The 21,880-nt window shown below is 39.6% G+C and overlaps 1 protein-coding gene across 1 annotated transcript in view; it reads right to left on the bottom strand.

Annotated features, from left to right (window-relative positions):
* fzd3b (frizzled class receptor 3b) overlaps nt 1-20,829 on the bottom strand; it is a 35,005-nt gene extending 14,176 nt beyond the window's left edge. The window contains exons 1-2 of the mRNA XM_079853979.1: nt 20,524-20,829; nt 18,437-18,989 (exon numbers count right to left, since the gene is read on the bottom strand). Of these exons, the coding sequence (XP_079710105.1) occupies nt 18,437-18,739 (303 nt within the window). The 5' untranslated portion in view covers nt 18,740-18,989; nt 20,524-20,829. The remainder of the gene's footprint in view (nt 1-18,436; nt 18,990-20,523) is intronic.
* Between the last annotated feature and the right edge of the window lie 1,051 nt (nt 20,830-21,880).

The following is a 21,880-nucleotide window of genomic DNA, read 5'->3' on the forward strand; positions in this document are numbered from 1 at the left end:
GAGTGCCCTCTGGTGGCTCTCAAGGGCACTCCGGCTGGTGACCGTTACATAGCCCCCCCTTTAAGGAGCGGATTCCAGACGCTCCTAAAACTGTTCAGGAGGGAGGTGGAGCGGAGGCGGACCCGGGGGCGGGATGGAGGGCCAGGCCCATGGAGCGGCAGGATGGGAGGCCAGGGCGGATCAGGCTGTGCAGGCGACCAGGGCGGAGCAGGCTGTGCAGGCGACCAGGGCGGAGCAGGCTGTGCAGGCGACCAGGGCGGAGCAGGCTGTGCAGGCGACCAGGGCGGATCAGGCTGTGCAGGCGACCAGGGCGGATCAGGCTGTGCAGGCGACCCTTCAGGCGGCCATGGCACAGGAACAGACACCGGCTCAGTAACAGGAACAGGAAGAGACACTGGCTCAGTAACAGGAACAGAAAGAGACACCGTCTCAGGAACAGGAACAGACACAGGGACAGGAACAGACACCGGCTCAAGGACAGGAACAGACACCGTGGCAGCGGCTATCTCTACTGAGGGCTCAGACGACGTGGCAGCGGCCATTTTGTCCAGAGACACTGGCTCGGTGGCGGCCATCTTGTCTGGAGACACAGGCTTGGCGATGGCCATCTTGTCCGGAGACACTGGCTCAGCATACGTGACTTGAACCGACTCTGGATCGGTGGAGGCCATCTTGTCCGGAGACACTGGCTCGGTATACGTGACTTGAACAGACTCTGGATCGGTGGCGGCCATCTTGTCCGAAGACACAGGCATGGTTTCGGCCATCTTGTCCGAAGACACAGGCGTGAAGTCGGCCATCTTGTCCGAAGACACAGGCGTGGAGTCGGCCATCTTGTCCGAAGACACAGGCGTGGAGTCGGCCATCTTGTCCGAAGACACAGGCGTGGATTCGGCCATCTTGTCCGAAGACACAGGCGCAGAAAGAGGAAGAGGAACAGATTCAGGCTCAGGAACAGATTCAGTCTCGGCGGGACGAGACTCTGGACGGGCAGACGTGACATGAAGCTCTGGCTCTGCAGGACTGACGTGAAGTTCTGGCTCGGCAGGACTGACGTGAAGCTCTGGCTCGGCAGGACTGACGTGAAGCTCTGGCTCGGCAGGACTGACGTGAAGCTCTGGCTCGGCAGAAGTGACGTGAACAGTCTTTGGATCAGCAGAAGCGACGTGAACAGTCTCTGGATCAGCAGAAGCGACGTGAACAGTCTCTGGATCAGCAGAAGCGACGTGAACAGTCTCTGGATCGGCAGAAGTGACGAGAACAGTCTCTGGATCGGCAGCAGTGGCGTGAACTGTCTCTGAGCTTGACGGGACCAGCGGCGGCGAGGGCTTTGAGCTGGTTAGGTCCAGTGGCGAAGAGGACTCTGAGCTGGACGGGACCAGCGGCGAAGAGGGCTTTGAGCTGGGCAGGACCAGCGGCGAAGAGGGCTTTGAGCTGGGCAGGACCAGCGGCGAAGAGGGCTTTGAGCTGGGCAGGACCAGCGGCGAAGAGGGCTCTGTGCTGGGCAGGACCAGCGGCGATGAGGGCTTTGAGCTGGGCAGGACCAGCGGCGATGAGGGCTTTGAGCTGGGCAGGACCAGCGGCGATGAGGGCTTTGAGCTGGGCAGGACCAGCGGCGATGAGGGTTCTGTGCTGGGCAGGACCAGCGGCGAAGAGGGCTCTGAGCTGGACAGGACCAGCAATGAAGAGGGCTCTGAGCTGGGCAGGACCAGCGATGAAGAGGGCTCTGAGCTGGACAGGACCAGCGATGAAGAGGGCTCTGAGCTGGGCAGGACCAGCGATGAAGAGGGCTCTGTGCTGGACGGGACCAGCGGTGAAGAGGGCTCTGTGCTGGACGGGACCAGCGGTGAAGAGGGCTCTGTGCTGGACGGGACCAGCGGTGAAGGCTCTAGCTTGGCTGGCATGTCGCTTGCTGTCTCAGGCGCGGCGGGCATGACGCATACTGCCTTGGCTTCGGCAGATCTGGCGTGAAGTGCGGGCTCGGCTGGACTGGCGTGAAGTGCAGGCTCGGCTGGACTGGCGTGAAGTGCGGGCTCGGCTGGACTGGCGTGAAGTGCGGGCTCGGCTGGACTGGCGTGAAGTGTGGGCTCGGCTGGACTGGCGTGAAGTGCAGGCGGTGACATGGGGTGCCACGGAAGGAAGCTCTCCAGACATCTGGAGAGTGCCTCTCTCCAATCCAGACCGGAGAGATCGGGGAGCTCCCTCGGGTCGACCTCCTTAGCCCCCAGCCGGTAACACAACTTAATTGCCTCATCACCCAGAGAGCAAGAGGCAGCGAGAGGAACAAACCCCCAGGTGTACTGAAACAGATCGAGGCTATCCAGGGCCAAGGCCGCGATCTGTCCAGCGAACTCCCGGCTCATGCTGGGAAGATCAGGCGATATCCGTACTGCTGGATTCCTGGAGGTCATAGCTGCTGGATCTGGGTGAGGCGAAGTCTTCTGTCACGTACTGCTCAGAGACACGAAGTAGGAGATCCAAATGCAGCTTTATTTTGTGGGGCAATCCAGAGGCGTAATCCAACATACAGGCTAGGGTCATACACAGGAAAGCAGTCCAAAACAAAGAAACAAACAAACAAACAAAACAGGCAGGGACCAGAGGCAAGAGAATAATCCAGGGACCAGAGGCAAGAGAGTAATCCAGGAAACAGGGCAAGATATCCAAAAACAAGAAACAAGACAACCAGGGAAACGCTCAGAATAGCAGTGTAACACTTAACAAGACTTCGCGGTGAGTGAATGAATGAACATGGTATAAATAGACTGAGACTAACAGGATGAGACAGGTGAATGCAATCAGTGAATGAGGTAACAGGTGAATGTGATCAGTGATAAGTGATGATGAGTCCGGGCAGTGAGTTATGGGAAATGTAGTTTGTGAGTGATCATAGTCTTATGTGGAGTGCCCTCTGGTGGCTCTCAAGGGCACTCCGGCTGGTGACCGTTACATATATCTTGAAATATATCGTTACCGTGAAATAAAATGAGTCATACCGTGAAACAGAATTTTGGTCATACCTCCCACCCCTAAAGCTTCACAATATTGGAAAAAACTGACATTGCAATATTTAGTTTTTCTGCTCTATATATTGCGATATGAAAACAATTTCACCAGATGATTTGAATAGCTCTATTTGTAAAGAATTAATCATTCTAGAAAGATTGGGGTGATTTTGTAGGGGAGTGAATATGCATTGAAAAAAAAGCAAATTACAAGCATAGATAAATACAGTAGAACAAATATACAAATGAAATAAACAGTGCTTTATGTTTTTCAGGTAAGTCTAAGAGTTTTCAAGTACAGCAATTGAATAGTCAAATGTAAAATAGCACTGCATAGTCTTCACTGTATAAATGAAATAGAATTAATCTTTGTTAAAGCTCCAGAAATAATTTTCTCTTTATCTTCAGTTGTTTGATTAATATTAAGCCTAATAACAGGTTTATTAGGCTGCTGTCACTTTAATGCATGGATCCAATATAATGATGCACATCCGTTTTCTTTCTCAATTGTTTACGCTCACGTAAGCCATAAAGACAAGACTGTTTATGAGGATATTCAATTCTGCGTGTATGTGCATGTTGCCACGTTCATGTTCAAACTTCTTTTGTCTTCTTGCACTTGAATTTTTTTAAATCACTTGAATGTTTAAAATTACAGGACCTAAAACTTAAAAAGATAAACTTTCACTCTATGCAACTACCTTGCAATTAATCAGAGAATCACATGCGTTTCAAACCGCGGTGCCTGGTCCATACGGATCACAGATCAACTATGATCCCTTTACTTGACACAGCACATCCTGCGATTTGACAATCGCAAGTAAATGCAATAGACTGCTCCATCTTGAGACAGGCTCTTTAAAAAGAACTACTTAAACCACTCAACACATTTATAAAACATGACTCTGAGTGCTAAACAACCCAGTTGTGACAGTAAGACTATGAGCTTATTGTTAGAGAAAGTATGAGAACTTTTCAAGAACTGCGCCCAAGAATATTCTTACGAACTTCTTAGAATGTATCTTTCTTAAGAAGATTTTCGTGAATCCGGCCCCTGCCTCCCAAAATCAAGGTGCAAAAAGACAGGCAGAAAGTTGTCTGGGTACAGTAACCTAAAGCCCCTTCAGCAGGATTACATGCCAGTTTGGCAGCTCCAAGGACGCTTTTGTGCCCTGAAGGGGCCCAGTGCATGCTGGGAGAGAGAGCAGCTGCAGAGCTGGGCATTTAAATTTAAATCTTCGAAGGAACAGACAATGAGCCTCCACCTGGGCTTAGCCCATACATATGCACTTCCTGCTGGGGACTGGCCCTTTGTGACCACCGTGCTTTTTGGAAGGAACTGGGAGATTGACACACCGCAGCATTTGCGCTTCATTCCTGCATGGATTGCTCGAGTGAACTTAATCCCTAAGTAGGACAATATTTACAGATAATTTGCATAAATTACGGGTTTCCCACCAAGAAAAAGACACCAGCTCAGTACTGGGAACATCAACGAGGAGCTCCAGCGTGCCTTAAAAAAGTTCCAAAATAAATTTCTCAAAATTCACATGAAGCAAATGAGCCGTGAATAAAAGCTTTATCAATATTTGAAGAGGGTTATGAAATATTTACCCTGCCTCAGGAGCGAGTGAATTAAAGCAACATCAAAAGAAACACGAGCAGCTTCTATTGGCCTCCCGTATGGAAACCACATATGCTTCAGTAATTGAGCTGTACCAACAGAATTTGCATCGCTCTTGACATGTTTCCCCCCCCTGTAGATGCTGAACTGGACATTTTATTGATTTTGAGTGTCCTCCCCATAACTCCCTGCTCTACTGTTACACACAGACACGTGCAGAAGGAGATAATAGAGTCGTCTTATGGGAGTCGGGTTCAGGTACAACAGAGGAACTGAATTACACCAGCAGTCTTTATTATTTATGTGGATCAGACACGATAGTGCAGCCGTACGCGACAGGACGCCTTACATGTACTACAAGCTGAAGAAAACACACAGCATTCAATACACAAACAGTGCAAACATACACAATGTGTTTATGAACTTTAATGTTGTTGCAAAGCCATATGATTTTCTTTCAAGCGGTCCATACAACTTGCTCTATATTCCACAAAGTAGGACACAAAACAGACTTTAAGACAAGTTAAGTTGATATAAAATATTCTCTATCAGCATAGTCTCAAGCTCATATTAAAAATACAGGGCTTTTCACACTGTTTACCCCCGGGTTATCATCGTTCTAAACCTTGCCTTTAGTTTGAACCCCCGGGTAAAGCAACGTTTCACGCACTTGTGAAAATTTCAAAATTGAAATTGACAATTTTCACATGAGATTTGGAACCAAATTACAGGGAGGTAAAAATGACTTTTTTTACACAGAGATTAGTTAGTCTATTAGTACAATCTGTTGACTCTGGCAACATTTGTTGTGTTATAATCCAATGGTAACAGTTCAAAAATGGGAAAAAGCACGAATTGTGTTTGCATGTTTGCATGCCTGTCACTCAAGAAGTAGTAAAGATCTCTAAAATATCCTTTTAGATTCTGGTTCTTAAACTTTTCTGTGAGATCTTCAATTTTTAAGGCTCAAAATGGTGCATTTCCAGAGATATTGGGATTTCAATGTGCGTAAATTGTACACGTTTTCAGTGGTCAAAAACCAATTGTGGGTCACTTTGCATACAGCTGATGATACCTTTTCTTTTAAAGAGGAATATCTGAAGAACAAATAATTTTGAAACTAGAAATACATCTAATTTTTTCTATCAATGCAATTGCTTAGAAAACGCCTGTCTAAATGTCATAAATATTATTTTTCCAAAGTTTACATGCCTGTAACTCTAAAAGTATTAAAGATATCTCAATATCCTATTAGATTCTCATTCCTAATAAACTTTTCTTTTGAAATCTTCATTTTTAAGGCCCTATATGGTTCAATCCCATAGATATGGGGATCCCAATGTTACTTGATGGCCAAATTTTTGTATTTTACCCATTTTTATTGTTCGAAAAATGTGGGTACCTTTTCAAACAGCTGATAGCCTACTACTTGTATTTTAAAGTGGAATGTCTGAATAAATAAATAATGTTAAAACTAGAAATGGATCTTGTTTCCCGTCTATCAAAACAATTGCATCAACAACATAGAGAGAGTTTGAAAAGCCCTGCTTTGAAATGTCAAAACTTGTTTTTCATAAATCACCCCAAAAGCCCAAGTAATTCTAAAAGCATGTGAATGACAGGGGTGTAACATCAAACGGCAGCTCAGACCGTCTCCGTCTCTGAACACAACACAACACAATCTCTGGATCTGTCGAGCAGATAGAGATGCCACAAGAACGCCATGAATCTTCTCCCTGTCAGAGCGTGAAATGCCGGTTTGCAGGCTTACTCTGAATCCAGAATGGAGATCACAGCCTTTTATTTTGTGAGCGTGAAAGATGGTCCTAAAGAACGCACAGTGACAAAAAAAGAAAAAAAAAGAAAAAGAAAAAAAAAAGAGCGCTGCCAAATTTAGACAGACAGTCCTGAGGGTTGATGCCTTCTGAAGAGGAAAAGAGCGCCGCACATCCATCAAGCAACAGACATTTGGGAAATGATGAACTACTTTAAAATGAAGAAAGCTGGATTAAAATGACACGGATCTATAAAGGGAATTTTTTGCTGTCTAATAGGGCTGGGCTGTACACCATATACTAAGTGACGGCAGAAATGTGTCAAGCTTTAAAGATTCTGCTATGCTGTTCATACCACAACAGCAAAAAAATCAGACTCAAAGTAGAAACAATAGCTGTCTTTTTAAAGTCTCACAGATTGTTCCAGCGTTGACAGCTTTATTTATAATAATAGACGCAACCATAAGTTTCTTAGGTTTGCCAAGCAATATTCTGTCTGAAATGAATGGTATTAATATGGTAACATGCTAATGCCATATGTATCAAGATACTTCAAATATGGTTTTACCATGGTACTATGCTTAAAAAACCATGCCCAACAGTCCAAGTATTAATTCACAGAATATTCATTCACAGGCTAACATATAAAAACGCTTTTGGGTTATATTTATAGCAAAAATATCTATTCTGTGATATGAAGTCATTTACAATGAAATTAAACAACTGTAAGATTTAGTTCCTACCGCCCACCGCTAGCATCTAAGCGTCCCACCAGGAGAAACTCCACTGAAGCGTGTTCACCCTCCATTACTCACATGCTTTTAACAGGCACAATTGCTCTCAATATTTCAGCACGCAGCCATACTGTATGTATGGTAACACGCGTGTGTTGTAAACACTCAAATAGCGTGTGTCTTCAAGCGTGTGCACTTAGATGTTCAGCACAAACTTCCCAGCGGGAAGAGCATTCGGATAGCTCTCTCTCCATCTATCCATCTCTCCCCGAGGGTTTCGCCCCCACTGACCCCACTCTCAGAGACGATTCCTCATCTAACAGCCTCTCGTCGGTCTCCATCACCTTACAAGTTCTGCTGAACAAATCACCACCCATTTCACATCGCTGACTTAAAAGCATATATCTCATTCTGCACGAACGGCCTAAAAATTCAGCTCATCAGAGTATATGCCTGATCCTATGTGACAGTGTTTTGAAATATGTAACTCATGCTGCATACTTACATTAACTCGTATATCTCTCTCTACTTGACTGTATACAGAGCTGGTGACACACCTGCTACTGGCTGAGGACTAGCACTTTATTTGAAGCCTGTATATTTGATTCATTTAATTATAAGGCTTACGTATTCATGATTGTACCTTTAAAGGGCATATCATTCATTAAGCATTGAATGTAGATATCAAGTGTTATATTATTCATTATAACATATTATGATGAATGTAATGCATCTTGAAGGTGTAACAAGGAATAAAAAATGAAATAAAATTATAACATTTATAATTATTTAGCTATTAAAATTATTTCTAAACAGATAAAATACATTACAATGTGTAATCTGATGTATCAAAGTTATTATAATGTTTTAAGAAAACGAAAAAATTTGAAGGTTTGGAGTCCCAATACTATAAATATAAATACACACACATACACACACACACTGTGCCCAGCCCCCCCAAAAAAAAAGTAAAAAAAAAAGTCGCTGCTTGGATTTACATAGGCATTGATTGGATCATTATTGCAGAGGTTATTATGTTTCTAGCATGTTATTTGTTTTTATATGTTTATAGTCTTTGGGATGTGCTTGAGGAGACTTTACAGTGCATTGTCAATAAAAGATCTTGACCAAAAATGTATGCACCTCTTAATGGAAATGTTGTGATGTTATTTCCAATCATATGAGAATGCAAGAGTCCAGCACTCTGTAAAGTCTCCTCCAGCACATCCCAAAGACTTTATTGAATTTAAGGTCTGGATTCATCTGTGAAAATGATTCTTCATGCTCTCTCCCAACCATTCCTTCACAATTTTAACCTAATGAATCTTGACATTGTCCTCCTGGAATATGGCCATGATGTGTCTTCCAACATGGTTGTTCAAGAAATGAAAAGCTACAAACTCCATCAATAAGGGTTAGAATAACTGTTGCCAAACATATAACATGATAGAAACATAATAATCACTGAAACAATGATCCAATAATAGACTCTTGCCTATTCAAATCCAAACCGCGACTTTTTTTTGGCCAGGCAGTGTATATTCATTTATATTCCTGGGCTACTGGAACACTGCATTGATCAATCAGCATCCAGGACAATTTAAAAAAATTGCACTGGCTTTAAGTATAACGTTACTTTTCTACAGATTTCACTTTACACCTTTCACACTGTGATCAGCAAAAAATAAAGCAAGACTAATGCACGCAAGAGTTTAATCTTCTGCGAAAAGATCTTTTTGTTCGTCTGTCATTGAGACGTGAAGGTGTAATTAATCAAGACCACTCACGCATTCCCGAAAGAGAGATTCATACATATTATTTAGCCTAATCTCCATGTCTAAGACGGTAATGGTAATTAAAACATTGCGGGGTTGATGTGAATGGCGCGCCGTCGTGCCAGCGAGCCCAGACTGTGTAGGAGGAGCAGCCCGAGGAACCAGAGGGGTTTCTGGCAGCGGTGCAAAACAGCACATTTGTCTCTCACAGTCGCCAACCGCCACTCCTCTAACACTTCAATGGATGGATTAAGTTTCTTCCTGTTTTTCTTTTGTCAGGCTCATGATTCATTTAAAGAATCGATGAATAGAGGTTACCTTTGAAAGCCTTGAGCTTTCAGAATACGACTGCATGCTTTTACGGCTTCCTGGGCTACTTGAGAACTTTGCTGAGAAAAATAACACATAAAGATGTCTATCTAGGCTACTGTATTTCAGTGTGGATTTGGTTGAAAAGGAGGTATATCTGAACAAGGGTTGGCACCATTTTGAGTTTTGCAGAAAGAGACAAACAGAAAGAATTTCCTTTACAAAAAAGTCCTGAGGAAATACCATGGTTTGCTTGGCTCCCCATGGTAACTTTTTTTAAAGAATATCACGCCATTATCGTGATACCTACCCCAAAACATGGGCTGTGTCCGAAATTGCCTTCTATACCCTTAAATTGGGCACTATTTAAGAGGACAGCCATTTGTAGTGGTGTTCGAAACCATAGTGGACGATATCGAGTGCATTCATTCAATCCCACGATGCACCGCGATAACGAGTGTAGAGAATACCCATAATGCACTGTGAGGGTCGTGCCGAATGAATTCCCGTGCTGAATCATCCATCCATCCATCCATTTTCCAAACCGCTGGTCCAATGTGGCTACAGCGTAATACATTCCTTTTTAATTGATTATTAAATTGTTTAATTAAGGTTTATGCATGCTAGTTTTCATTACTACTTAGCTGCCAGTATGCAAAGTTTCAAATGATTATTAAATGGATATCACAAACTATGCAAAATCCCTTCAGTGTCCGAATTCACTCATTTCATTTAGGCTACTCCTTCAGGTGGACTATATTAGTGGAGTAACGTATTCCCAATGAGGATATAGGAGGCGATTTCGAACACAGCCATGTTGTTGTCATGATTAAAAAAAACCATCATGTCCAAAAAAACTAAAACAAAAACATGAATTGCCAGGGTACTTTGGTATAGAGTACTACTGAATGATTACCATATTCATTTTTACATAATACATTATTTACAAGGTACTTTAAAAAAAAAAACATGGTATTTCCATGATACAGGACAATGGTAGAAAATGGTACCATAGTACCAGGTAATGGTAGTACCACTTTGCATGGTAGTACCATACATAATACATTTAGCAAAACATTAAAGGAGACACGCACCTTATGGAGGTGCAAGTTAGGCGAAAAGAAATTTATAAAGAATAATATATCTGCACACTCACTTATAAGTTTATTTCTACCAATGTTTCGTCAACAAGCCTTTATCAAATGAAACATTGCCAAATTATTTGTAGAAATAAACTTATAAGCGAGTGTGCAGTGCAGTTACTTTTTTTTTTTTACCAAGTAGTTGTCCATAAAAACAGTGATAGAGGTATAATAATGGATGACTGCAGGGTAATGCAGGTGTCTAGACTGGGATCCTGACTGACAGTGTTTTCTGGCAGATTTGAACACGGATGAAGACTGAAATCAGATCCGAACAGGAAAACCCCCTCACTCCCCCCTTCGCTCACGGAGCAGGTGGAATCGGTCGAGCAAACATGCCTTGTGCGAGTGGAAAATCCAGTTTGCCAGCTTTCCAGAGAGCGTGTTTGAGGAGAAAACGGAGAGTTGCATTCTCTCAGGATTAGAAAGTCAAAGGATTTGAGTCTAATGCGAGAATCGGTCACCTTTTCCCTACTGGGTCGTTGTGTGTGCCATGCTGAGTTCTGAATGACTGCGTTTCTGCTCGAAACACTTCCTTAAGCTGTCATTAGTCATTTAATTACTGCAAATGACAGGTCAAATGACAGATCATCATCTTACATTCATTTAATCCTACATTTGACTGAAATCCCCAAGCCTCTGTGAAATTCTGGTCCCTCATCCCATGTAAATCGGTGGAAATTGTTTGCCTATTATTTTATCATGCAGAACATTATTGTGCAACACTGTTGTCCAATCACAAACCCCAAGTATAAGCAATAATAAGTGATGCTTGTCTTATCAAACCTTACTAATAAAAGCCAGTTAACACTGAAGTCTTGGAGGACACAGAACCCATTCAAACACAAATATCCATCTCTTGCTATACGCTCTTGGCAGCTCAAATCTCAAGTTAACAAGCTCTGACTAACTGCTGTGTACTAGATATTCTGAACTGAAGAGTTGTAGAGTCTTTACGTAACAGATTCTTCCCTCCAGCCCAGAATACTGTCAGATACTATCAGGACGTTTCCCATCAACAGTGACCTACCATCAGTCTGTCTGCAGCTCACATCAGCTCCACCATTCCTGCTAAAGATCAAGTGTTTTTGGCAGTAAATATCAAACTTATGGTTTAAACACAGAAAAGGTGTGCTGTATTAATCAATCAAATCTGCTTGATGATGAGTGACACTACACTACATCATCACTGTCAGCTAAGGAAACTAAAAGTTCACTTTAAATCTCTCAGACTTAGCGGTATGAATAAGTTCCCTCCTTCAACACATCTAGACCAAAATATCACAGATAGAGTTACACAAAATTAGACATCAACTTCTTAGTATTCCTCAATCTATTCATTATAAACAATATAACAAGAAAAGAAAAATAATAGCCATTCTGTTTTAAAATTAATTGTTGTAAAACAGTATAGGGTCGCTAACGACCCCAGGTATGTAATAGTGCATATTTTTTCTGCACAAAAATTGAATCTCTGACTCAATAAGTGCTTATTCCTCAAGGTGGCAATGTCTGAGACACAACAATGACATGATGTTCCACATAAAACAAAATAATACGTCATCAGCAAAACTTGGCTCGGTGATTTACTGCAGAGCAAGTACTGTATGCAATGAAATATTAGTGTCACACTGTCACTTGATGGTGGATCTGGTGAAGAAGCTATCAGCGATCATAATATTGATTTTGAAGAATATGAAAATGATAGTTTTGAGAATATGAGATTGTGAATATGAGCCAGCTGCTGAATGTACTGGGGAAATGAGCTCTGATGATGACAGTGATGATGGTAATAAGGATCTGCTAAAATTGAACTAAGTTCCAAATTTCCAAGTTCCAAAAGGAAACGAAATATGCTTCATTAATTCTTTTGTAATTGTAACTAAAATATCAGGTAGGTTTTATACTATGGCAGCAGTGAGAGATCCATTCATGTTAGATATAGATCCGGGTCGCTAAAGACCCAAATATGTAATAATGATTGGCGAAACATTCATGCATTTAAGGGTTGAATATATACACTATTTAATCAAACAAAGCTGCAATTATTTGATCAAAAATACAGAATTAATTAAAATTTTACAACTTAAAATAATGTTTGAATATATTTTAAAATGTAATTTATTCCTGTGATGCAAAGCTGAATTTTCAGCATCATTACTCCAGTGTCACATGATACTTCAGAAATCATTCTATATGCTGATTTGGTGCTCAAGCAAGATTATCAATGTTGAAAACAATTGTGCTGCTTAAAATATTTGTGAAAACCGAAATATACGTTTTTTCAGGATTCTTTGATAAATGGAAAGTTTAAAAGAACAGCATTTATTTAACATAGAAATCTTTTTGTCACAATGCAAAAGTCTTTACTTTTGATCAATGTAATACAGCCTTGCAGGAAAACATATATTTATGAAAAGTAGACTTTGCAACATTTATGCATTATTCAAAATGCTGTAAAATATTCCAGGCCATACTCTGAATTTTGAGCTCACGGATATAAAGAGACGCTGATTGAGTGCTTATAAATGAGGACACAAAACAAGAAGTGAATCGTCCATGTGAGTGACACGGCAACACGCTGGCCTCTCTGAACGGGGTGAATAAATTGTGGTGTTCAGGGGCACACGGAGAATAAAACACATCCTGTCTCTCCTAGAACAACAACAAAGATAAACTCCTTCTGCAGTCACCAATTGGCTCTGGGCGGCCCTCCACTTTCACACAGACGTGAAAGACTCAAGGGCCTTGAATGGGAAAATTGGCCAAAACGTGGAGTTATTTCCTTCATCTGAGCTCTGGAAGAAAAACAGAAGAAAGAAAGGACAGCTCGCTCCCACACTCCTTCTGTCCTGTCATTCAACCAGCCCTGAATCAATATCACTTCTCGCCCTGGCAGCGTCTTCCCTAGGTTTCACACATCCAAGCGTTCTTTCCCTACATTTTTAATAGCCATACCATGGTAACCCTGAAGAAGGAACAGGCCCATCTGAAGTGGAGGGCTTTTGACAACTCTTCATCCTCAGGGGTCAAAGGTCAGCGTGAGAGACCGCCTCCTGGGAACACTAAAGCTTGTCCTTTTGAGGCCGTACAATTACGGTCTGTGGCCATGGTGACGCCTCTACCCTGTTAAGGAGGACGGAGAGAATTGGAGAGGGTGAAAGAGAGATTTGAGTCCATCTCAAAAAGAGCAGTTCTGTAGAAACTACAGGGGGTCTTACAGAAAAACACCACACCATTACAATTATTTCAATCTGAACGCACACAAAAATGTGCAGAATTAGGGGCCGTTCACAACAAGATGCATTCTCGGAAAAAAACAGCTAGAGGTCTGAAGGACTCAAAACATGTTTTTTCCGACCTTAGCTACTTGATGCTCCCTCTGAAAAACAAAACACTAGAGATGCTAAAAACTTACCAGCCAGCGAGCTCTTTGTATTTTCTATGCCTTATCTTTCATCCAGCAATGGAAAAACAAAGCTTATCAAAAAAATAGCATTTCTATCCCAGATCCACGTTTTTCAGCTCTGCTGTGGAAAATGTTCTAGGTGATGTGCAGAATAGCACATTAACATACTACTTGTGCTATTGCTGCATATGAAGGTTGTGTGGCTTAGTATGCAAATGTTCTGCATGCCTGGATTACACAGATGACCTTTTACATTTGCCAAAACGTGCCATATTAAACAGAATGCGTGATTTAGTGTCGACTTGACTTGCATTTCCACAGTAACAAATGAAACCGGAAATTACAAGTTAAATATCTTTCTTGACTCATTATTTGATAAAAATGTGAAAAGTTTTTTTTATACATGCTTGGACGTCCCTTGCTGAATGAAACATGCAATATACTCACTAGGACTAGGTCATGGGACAACAATGTAGCATCACATACTATGCAAATTTCCTGCATGCAAAACTGTGTTTTTAGGCAGTGATACAGTAGTAGTTTACAGTACATTTTGAACAGTCTCATGCTGCGTCCCAATTCACATACTATCCGTCCTGAATAGCATTCGAATTTAGAAAAACTACAAACATGGCAATGTGTGACCCACGACTGGCAGATCAACGTGCGACTACATTTCCTTCAGAAACGGTAGGAAATTAAATACTAAATTGAATGTGGAGGATTTTAACTGTGACAAGATGATTGACAGGGCAGTTTAAATGCTGACAGGATGCGTGTAACTAAGCGACAGAGCTGTCCGTTATAGGCAGTTGTGATGAAGATGTCCCAAAGCTTGCCTACTCCTCTGCTACACACTCAAAAGTGTGTTTTTCTTCACAAAAACAGTTCATACTTTTAGGGCATAGTAGAAACAGATGAACTGGGATGCAACATCACTCTTACTGATGATCTCACACACAGGTCTGTCATTATCGCCCAGACTCCGCCCACTTACAGCATCACCGCTCGCATCACAATGAGGGTGTCTAGACCCCAAAACCAACCATTCCTCTGGAGATGTTTAATCAGCACAGGGCGGGAAGGGTGAGTGGTTTTGGTGAAACGTCAAGGAAACCCACAGTCACATCTTATTCTGGTTAATTTGTAATTACCCATTGGTTACCGCTGTTGAAAACCGGGTTAATCTCATGAAACCTGTCTAGAACATGAATGGGTCAAATTTCACCCTAAAATTAAAAGTATGATTTTGAAATAAAATAAAAAATAAAAATAAATTGAACCTGTTTAAATACTAACATTAAAATATTTTTGCATTGTAAAGTTATTTCCATGGCAATAAAGCACATTTACTCCCAAATTATAAGTAATGTAAAGTGAAAAAATAATTACATATTATTTTAACTGTAAAGTATTTATACATAGGCCTAATGGTAGTGTTTTTATACTGAATTTAATGCATTCTTAAAAAAATTTAAATCAGTGTAACAGGATGATTTTTCATTTCTGTATAAACATTTAAAATGACATTTTATTTTACAGTAATTTGGGAGGGAAATATATTTGCTTAAATAATGAAAATAATGTCACAATGCACAACAAAAACCCTAATAATTTCATATAGAAAAATAAGCAGTTTAATTTTTGGGTGAAATTACAAATATATATATATATATATATATATATATATATATATATATATATATATATATATATATATATATATATATATATATAGGCTATTTTTATTTGACATTTTTAAAGAATTTTGTGACATTCATCAAACTTCTGTAAGTTTAAACTTAACATTTAGCTTTAACTGTAAAAAGCATAATATCCTTCTGCTTGGATTATATCCACGAGCACAGAATCCAGCTCAGCATAAACACATAATACACGGATAACCTATATTTATGGTTTTTATCAGGGTCAGCGCTAATCGCCTGGCCTCATTCACAACAGAGAAAACTTCAGTTAACATACACACCAGATTTCCACATAATCCCATCCGATCTCTAACAGAAAAGAAACATAAAGCCCTTGTGCAACAGTCACACGCCAGCCATGTCCGATCAGAGAACAAATTCCTTTGAACCGATTTTGTTTTAATAAATTCCAAATCACATAACATCTGTAAAATAATTACTGTAAGGGATGAATCTGTAAAGAAGTAAACAATTTGGGGGAAAATAATATTAATATTAGCAAAAAAAAATTTGGAAACGATACTGACGTTGTTAAAGTTAAAATACTTTCAGTGATGTTGGAACAAATCACAATTCCATATCCCATTGATTCATCAACTCGTCCACCCAACATCATCGCGACACTGGGGCAAATAGGGAGGGGGGTAAAGGCTTGTTTTTAAGGACTTTGGCTCTGGTTCACCAGCAGGGCATCTCGGGGTGATGTAATACATATCCACAGGGGATACTGTACACCCCTGACACCTCAGTGCCGCCCGGGTCACGTGACCCCCCCAGACCTACAGCAGACAACTGACACTGGCTGCCCTGTTGTGATCTCAGAACACAGATGGACGCTTATGCTCTTCATCGTGTTTAATTGACTGAAACAATGGGAGAAAGAGCATTATTCCACGCTTCAAATCAATCCAGCCTTTATGGGTCTCAGCAGAGACTATGAGGCCGTTCGAACTGGGAAAAAATGTAAGATGGCTCCATTTGTTCCTTCAACACATGGAATAAAGCAGCATTCAACAAACGTTCCATTCCTGGCTGTTTGACATTCCCTAGATATTTCTGTAACAGATGAGCTATTTTAGAAACAAATCATTTAGAGTTAACGGTTAATAATTACTTATATCTATACAATCAATTTCTAAAAGTCTAATTATTTAGCAGGAAGAAATGTTTTAGTCAAATGAAACAATATCCAACGTCTCTCAAATGCGGTGAATGTTTAACCTATAATGATTGTATGATAAATATATATTTAGCCTACTTTTAATTATTCTAGCCTTTTTATTAAAACGAGATTAAATCTACTATCTTTGATGACTGACGTTACAGCACTTAAGTTTACTTTTATGATGAATAACAGATCCATTGCACAAAAACACCTCTGGGCAAAAATGATCTCATTGCATTTCATATGGATATGATTCATCAAAATGGCCGTGGAAGGAATTAAAAAAAAAAAATCCTGAGCAAGCACAATCTGCATCACACAAATGGGAAAAAGAGAATGTTTGTAGATTGAAATGTCACTATAAACTGTTCAAAACAATCTAATTGTTTTTCATTAACAAATTCGGAGGGTTGTAATCAGTGTTTGGTGTATGCATTAAATTACTGTAATTTGGTTACTTTCCCCTTAAAAGTAAAGTAAGGGATTACTCCTATTTTTTCTATAATAAAATGTTCCCTTAAACAGTAAAGTAAGAGATTACTCTTAATTTTTCTGTAATTTAATTTTCCCTTAAACAGTAAAGTAAGGGATTACTCTTATTTGTTCTGTAATCTAATTACTTTTTTTCAATTAAAAAAGTAAAGTAAGGGAATACTCAGATTTTTTCTATAATAAAATGTTCCCTTAAACAGTAAAGTAAGAGATTACTCTTAATTTTTCTGTAATTTAATTTTCCCTTAAACAGTAAAGTAAGGGATTACTCTTATTTTTTCTGTAATCTAGTCTTCCTTTAAACTGTAAAGTAAGGGATTACTTCCTGTAATCTAATTACTTTTCCCTTGAAAAGGTGAAGTAAAGGATTACTCTTAATATTTCTGTAATTTAATAACAGTTACTTCTGATGTAATTGTATTAAATACTGTATAAACAATAGAAGAATTCTAAACAATAGTGGATTAAAACATCAACATTTTGCGTAACATTTTAAAATGTCTGTTTTTAATGTAACCTCTCTTTAAATACTTTGGTCAGTTCAAGAATAATTTATGCGATTTTATATTATTTATTTGGAAGAATTAAAAGAGCAGTTTCATGACTATCCTTGCACTGTCCAACTGGTCGAGGTTGATATGGGATTTAGAAAGTAATTAGTAATGCAATAGTTTTTAGGGAGAAATCTAATTACACTAAAGTAATCTAATTAACACAGTATAGTAATCTAATTACACTGTTGACGTAATTAGTAGCTAGTAATTAATTACTTTTTTAGAGTAACTAACCCAACACTGGTTGTAATGACAATCTGTTTTCAATATATTCAATAAATACAAAAATAGATTCCTATCCAAATGGATAAATATTTAGAAATCATGAAGTAATCAACTTAAAGGGTTCTCATATACAATGTCCATAAGAGAGCAAAATCACCCAGTGAATAGTTAGGAAAAAGGGCAAAATGTATCTCAAAATCAAAATCTGGATGTCACAGACGAAAATTAGACGACATATTCAGATCAAGCTGTAGTCACAATAACAGTACCTTACAACCCTTAAGATAAAAACAAGAACAACCCCCCCCAAAATAGCACCTCTAATCCTGCAGCTCTCACACTCAGGTTTAAAAATATGACATTAAGATTACTTCACTTGCAACAGTCTAAATTATTCAAGTTCATCAAAGCACCAACCACAAACCACAAGCTTCCACTACAACAAGCTCCATGGCAACACGGTTTCTGTGGCACCTTCTCTAAATCCCAGCAGAACGAGAGACAGAAGGAGCGGCTCGTACCTCCATGGCCAGCGCGGCCGTCTGCTGGTCGTAGTGGTTCAGGAGGTTGGGCATGAAGGTGCTGTTGTAGGGTAGATCCTGGCACATACGCAGACCGATCGACTCGCAGGTGAACATGCTGTGACTGCCCACCACCGAGTCCATGTGGATGCCCAGGCTGCTCGTGAACAGGGACAAGAGCAGCAGAGCCCCGAAGAGCCACATCCCTCGGGAAGGTAAATCCATGTTTGAGTGGCAGAACTGAGACTGGCAGGAACGCGAGCACAAGGGTTTCTTCTCTACGCAGAGATCCGCCACACCCATAGTGTGTAAGGCATACCGCTGCGATCGACTGCTTCCATGCCCTTCCTGTTCTGTCAGATGGTCCTCATGGATACCTGTCTGTTGACCGGCGTCTCGGGTCAGTGCACGCTTTGATCCGCAGTCTTATGCATCCTCTCACATGCATACAAGACTACTGAATGAATGAGAAACTGTCTTTGGTCAGGGTGGTCTTCAATGGATCCCTCAAACGGGGCTCTAGGATGTGGCTACGACAACTGATACTGGATACCTGGAACAACATTTAAAAATACATATAAGATGAATTTAAAATGCTACCAGACTCATTTGAAGCCAGTGTGTGTAGATAAGCAAATGATCCATTTTAACTGGTTAACTTCATTAGTTTTGTGTCTGGCAAAGCAAGCTTATGTAAACCCCAGCTTGTAAACAGTTACTATACTAGGCAAGACCAGTTAAACAGCTGTTATAACAGCCGTAAACCAAAACCAACAATCCATTAACTAGGTGAACCTCACAAAACCGTTCAAGAACATGCATGGGTCATATTTCAGCTCCAAAATGGAGAAAATGTACACAATTATATTTTGCATTAAGAAAATCTATTTTAGGACCCCTAAGCATTTATTCATTATTTTCATGACAATTAAGCACATTTCTTTTACAAAAAAAAAAAAAAAAAAATTAAATTGTGCATGCAAAAGAAAATATTTTAATTGTGTTGAAGTATTATATATATATATATATATATAAATAATTACTCATACATTACAGTAGTATTTGCTGTGGTGAATCTAATTATTTCGGTAACACTTTAGTTAAGGGTCCAATTCTCTCTATTAACTAGTTGCTGATTAGCATGCATATTAATGATACTGGCTGTTTATTAGTACATTTTAATGTCTTATTTTGCATAACCATATTCTACATACCCTTATCCATACTTACATTAATAAACATTAATTAGGAGATGTTGAGGCAAAAGTTGTAGTTAATAGTGAGAATTGGATGGTAAACTAAAGAATGACCATTATTTCTTATTATAAATTAAAAATCACTGTGTCCAGACATTCATTACTGTATTACTGTACTGAAAAGACGTACAGTATTGTACGCTTAATTGTCGTGAAAATATTATTAATTCTAGCCTAGTTAATTTCAATATATATTATATATTTTATTTTAAACAGAAATGCATTTAATTCAAATCAATTTGTGAGAAAAGCGAGTAATATGGGCAGTGAGTAATACACTTTCTCATGCCATTTCATCAGCCCTTCTTAATCCCGATTGTGTTGAATCTGAATTAACAGGATCCAGTGTAAACATCCCATCCCCCTTACAACACGTTTGTGTGAGTCTACAAACACACAACCATCTACGAAACACAGAAACCAGACATTAAAAATCTGAAGAAAGTCTTCATGAATTCTCTACTATTACTAGACATGTCAAATTAACCAATATTCTTCAAATAATTTAATTATAGACAAACCTATGCACACCTTAGATTGCATTATACGTGTTATAAACATAAATCATTTCCGATATTTCACACACAGGTCTGCGGTGTCAGCAGTGTAACATATGATTGGATTACTCATGTCTGAAAATTAATCAACATGCATTTACAGACAGGAACAGTAGACCATATACATATACACACACACACACACATATATATATATATATATATATATATATATATATATATATGATTATAGAAAATATATGCTAAAACCACATATTTATGTGGATTAAAACACTTGAACAGTGCGTGCAATATTATGCATATGAAACTTTACCTTTCCCTGGCAAAGATCATCTGGTTTTCTCCATATGACACTATACAGCGTGTCTCTCGGTGTAGATTTACGCTGCAGGTTTGCTTTCAGCACCTACAGTCATGTAACACACTGAAGTCCGTGCTGCAGTTTCACTCAGACACTCACACAGCATGAAAACACTCGCTCCGGCTGCTTATTTGCATTGAGACGCTGATGGACACAAAAATCGTAAACTACCCGAAACGAGCACATGAAGAGCGTCACGGACGGCTGCCCGGTGGCTTTGCATATTCACGATCGCAACGAAACTCCCGATTCGCCCCACCTTCAGCTGTTTCCAATGACACATACACCTTTATTCCTCCAGGGGGCGCTTGGAGGCTCAACGGCGCAGACCGCTATTGAGCCGCATTCAAATCCCACGACGGTTTTTGTCTTGTCAGAAAGTATTTTTTAATAATATGTATAATCTTTTAAGTACCTTAATTCGAAGGATTAATATCTGACAAACAAATAAAAAATCTAAGATAGCTCTCTCAAATATAATACAGCTAAAATCTATAACCACTAACGATTGTGATTAGTCCAAACTCACCAGCGCTGAGAAAAGTAACAAGCGCCTTGTGACCAAAACAGCTCTGTGTGCGGTCGACACAATCCCTAATAACAGTACTCAGAAACTTTAATAACCGCTTAATTTGAAAATACACCGTGAAAGCTTAAACTATGATTTTTAATGTTTAGACACAACCTACCTGGCAAGATATAAACAACCTCCCGGCAGATATACTCGCCCATTTTATGAAGTTTCATAGTAATTTCCTATCTTTCAGCTTATTGTATTTCTATGCCCCCTCCTCAAGACAGCGACAATCGACTTCAAGGAACTGCGCATGTCCATCTCTGGCACTGAGTAACGGTGCATTTTTAATTAAGTCGTTTCGAAACGAAAACTGAGTGATTTTTCTTTATAGCTGAATTATATTTTATATATTTTAAAGTAAAAAAAAATATATTTAGAAAAAAATATTTTTAAAAGGTATATTTTGTAGCACTGACAAACAGATTAATCGCATCTAACATAAATGTTTGAATTTACATATGTGTTTATATATATGTAACATTAAATAAACTCAAACTTTGTATGTTAACGCTATTAATCGATTTGACAGCACTAATATTTTGCCTTCAGTTACAGAGGAACTTGTTTTACATACAATATTGCACAGGAATCAAAGCAGTGACAAATAAAAGATAATGGGAAAAATATAAACGATAAATAACTGAATACATTATGCTATTCCTTATGTAATAAAACTCTCTCAAACTAATATTCACAATGACCTCAAAAACCAGGGGAACAGGTTATTTTATT

Source organism: Squalius cephalus, assembly GCF_949319135.1.
Source record: "Squalius cephalus genome assembly, chromosome: 20".
Classification (NCBI taxonomy): domain Eukaryota; kingdom Metazoa; phylum Chordata; class Actinopteri; order Cypriniformes; family Leuciscidae; genus Squalius; species Squalius cephalus.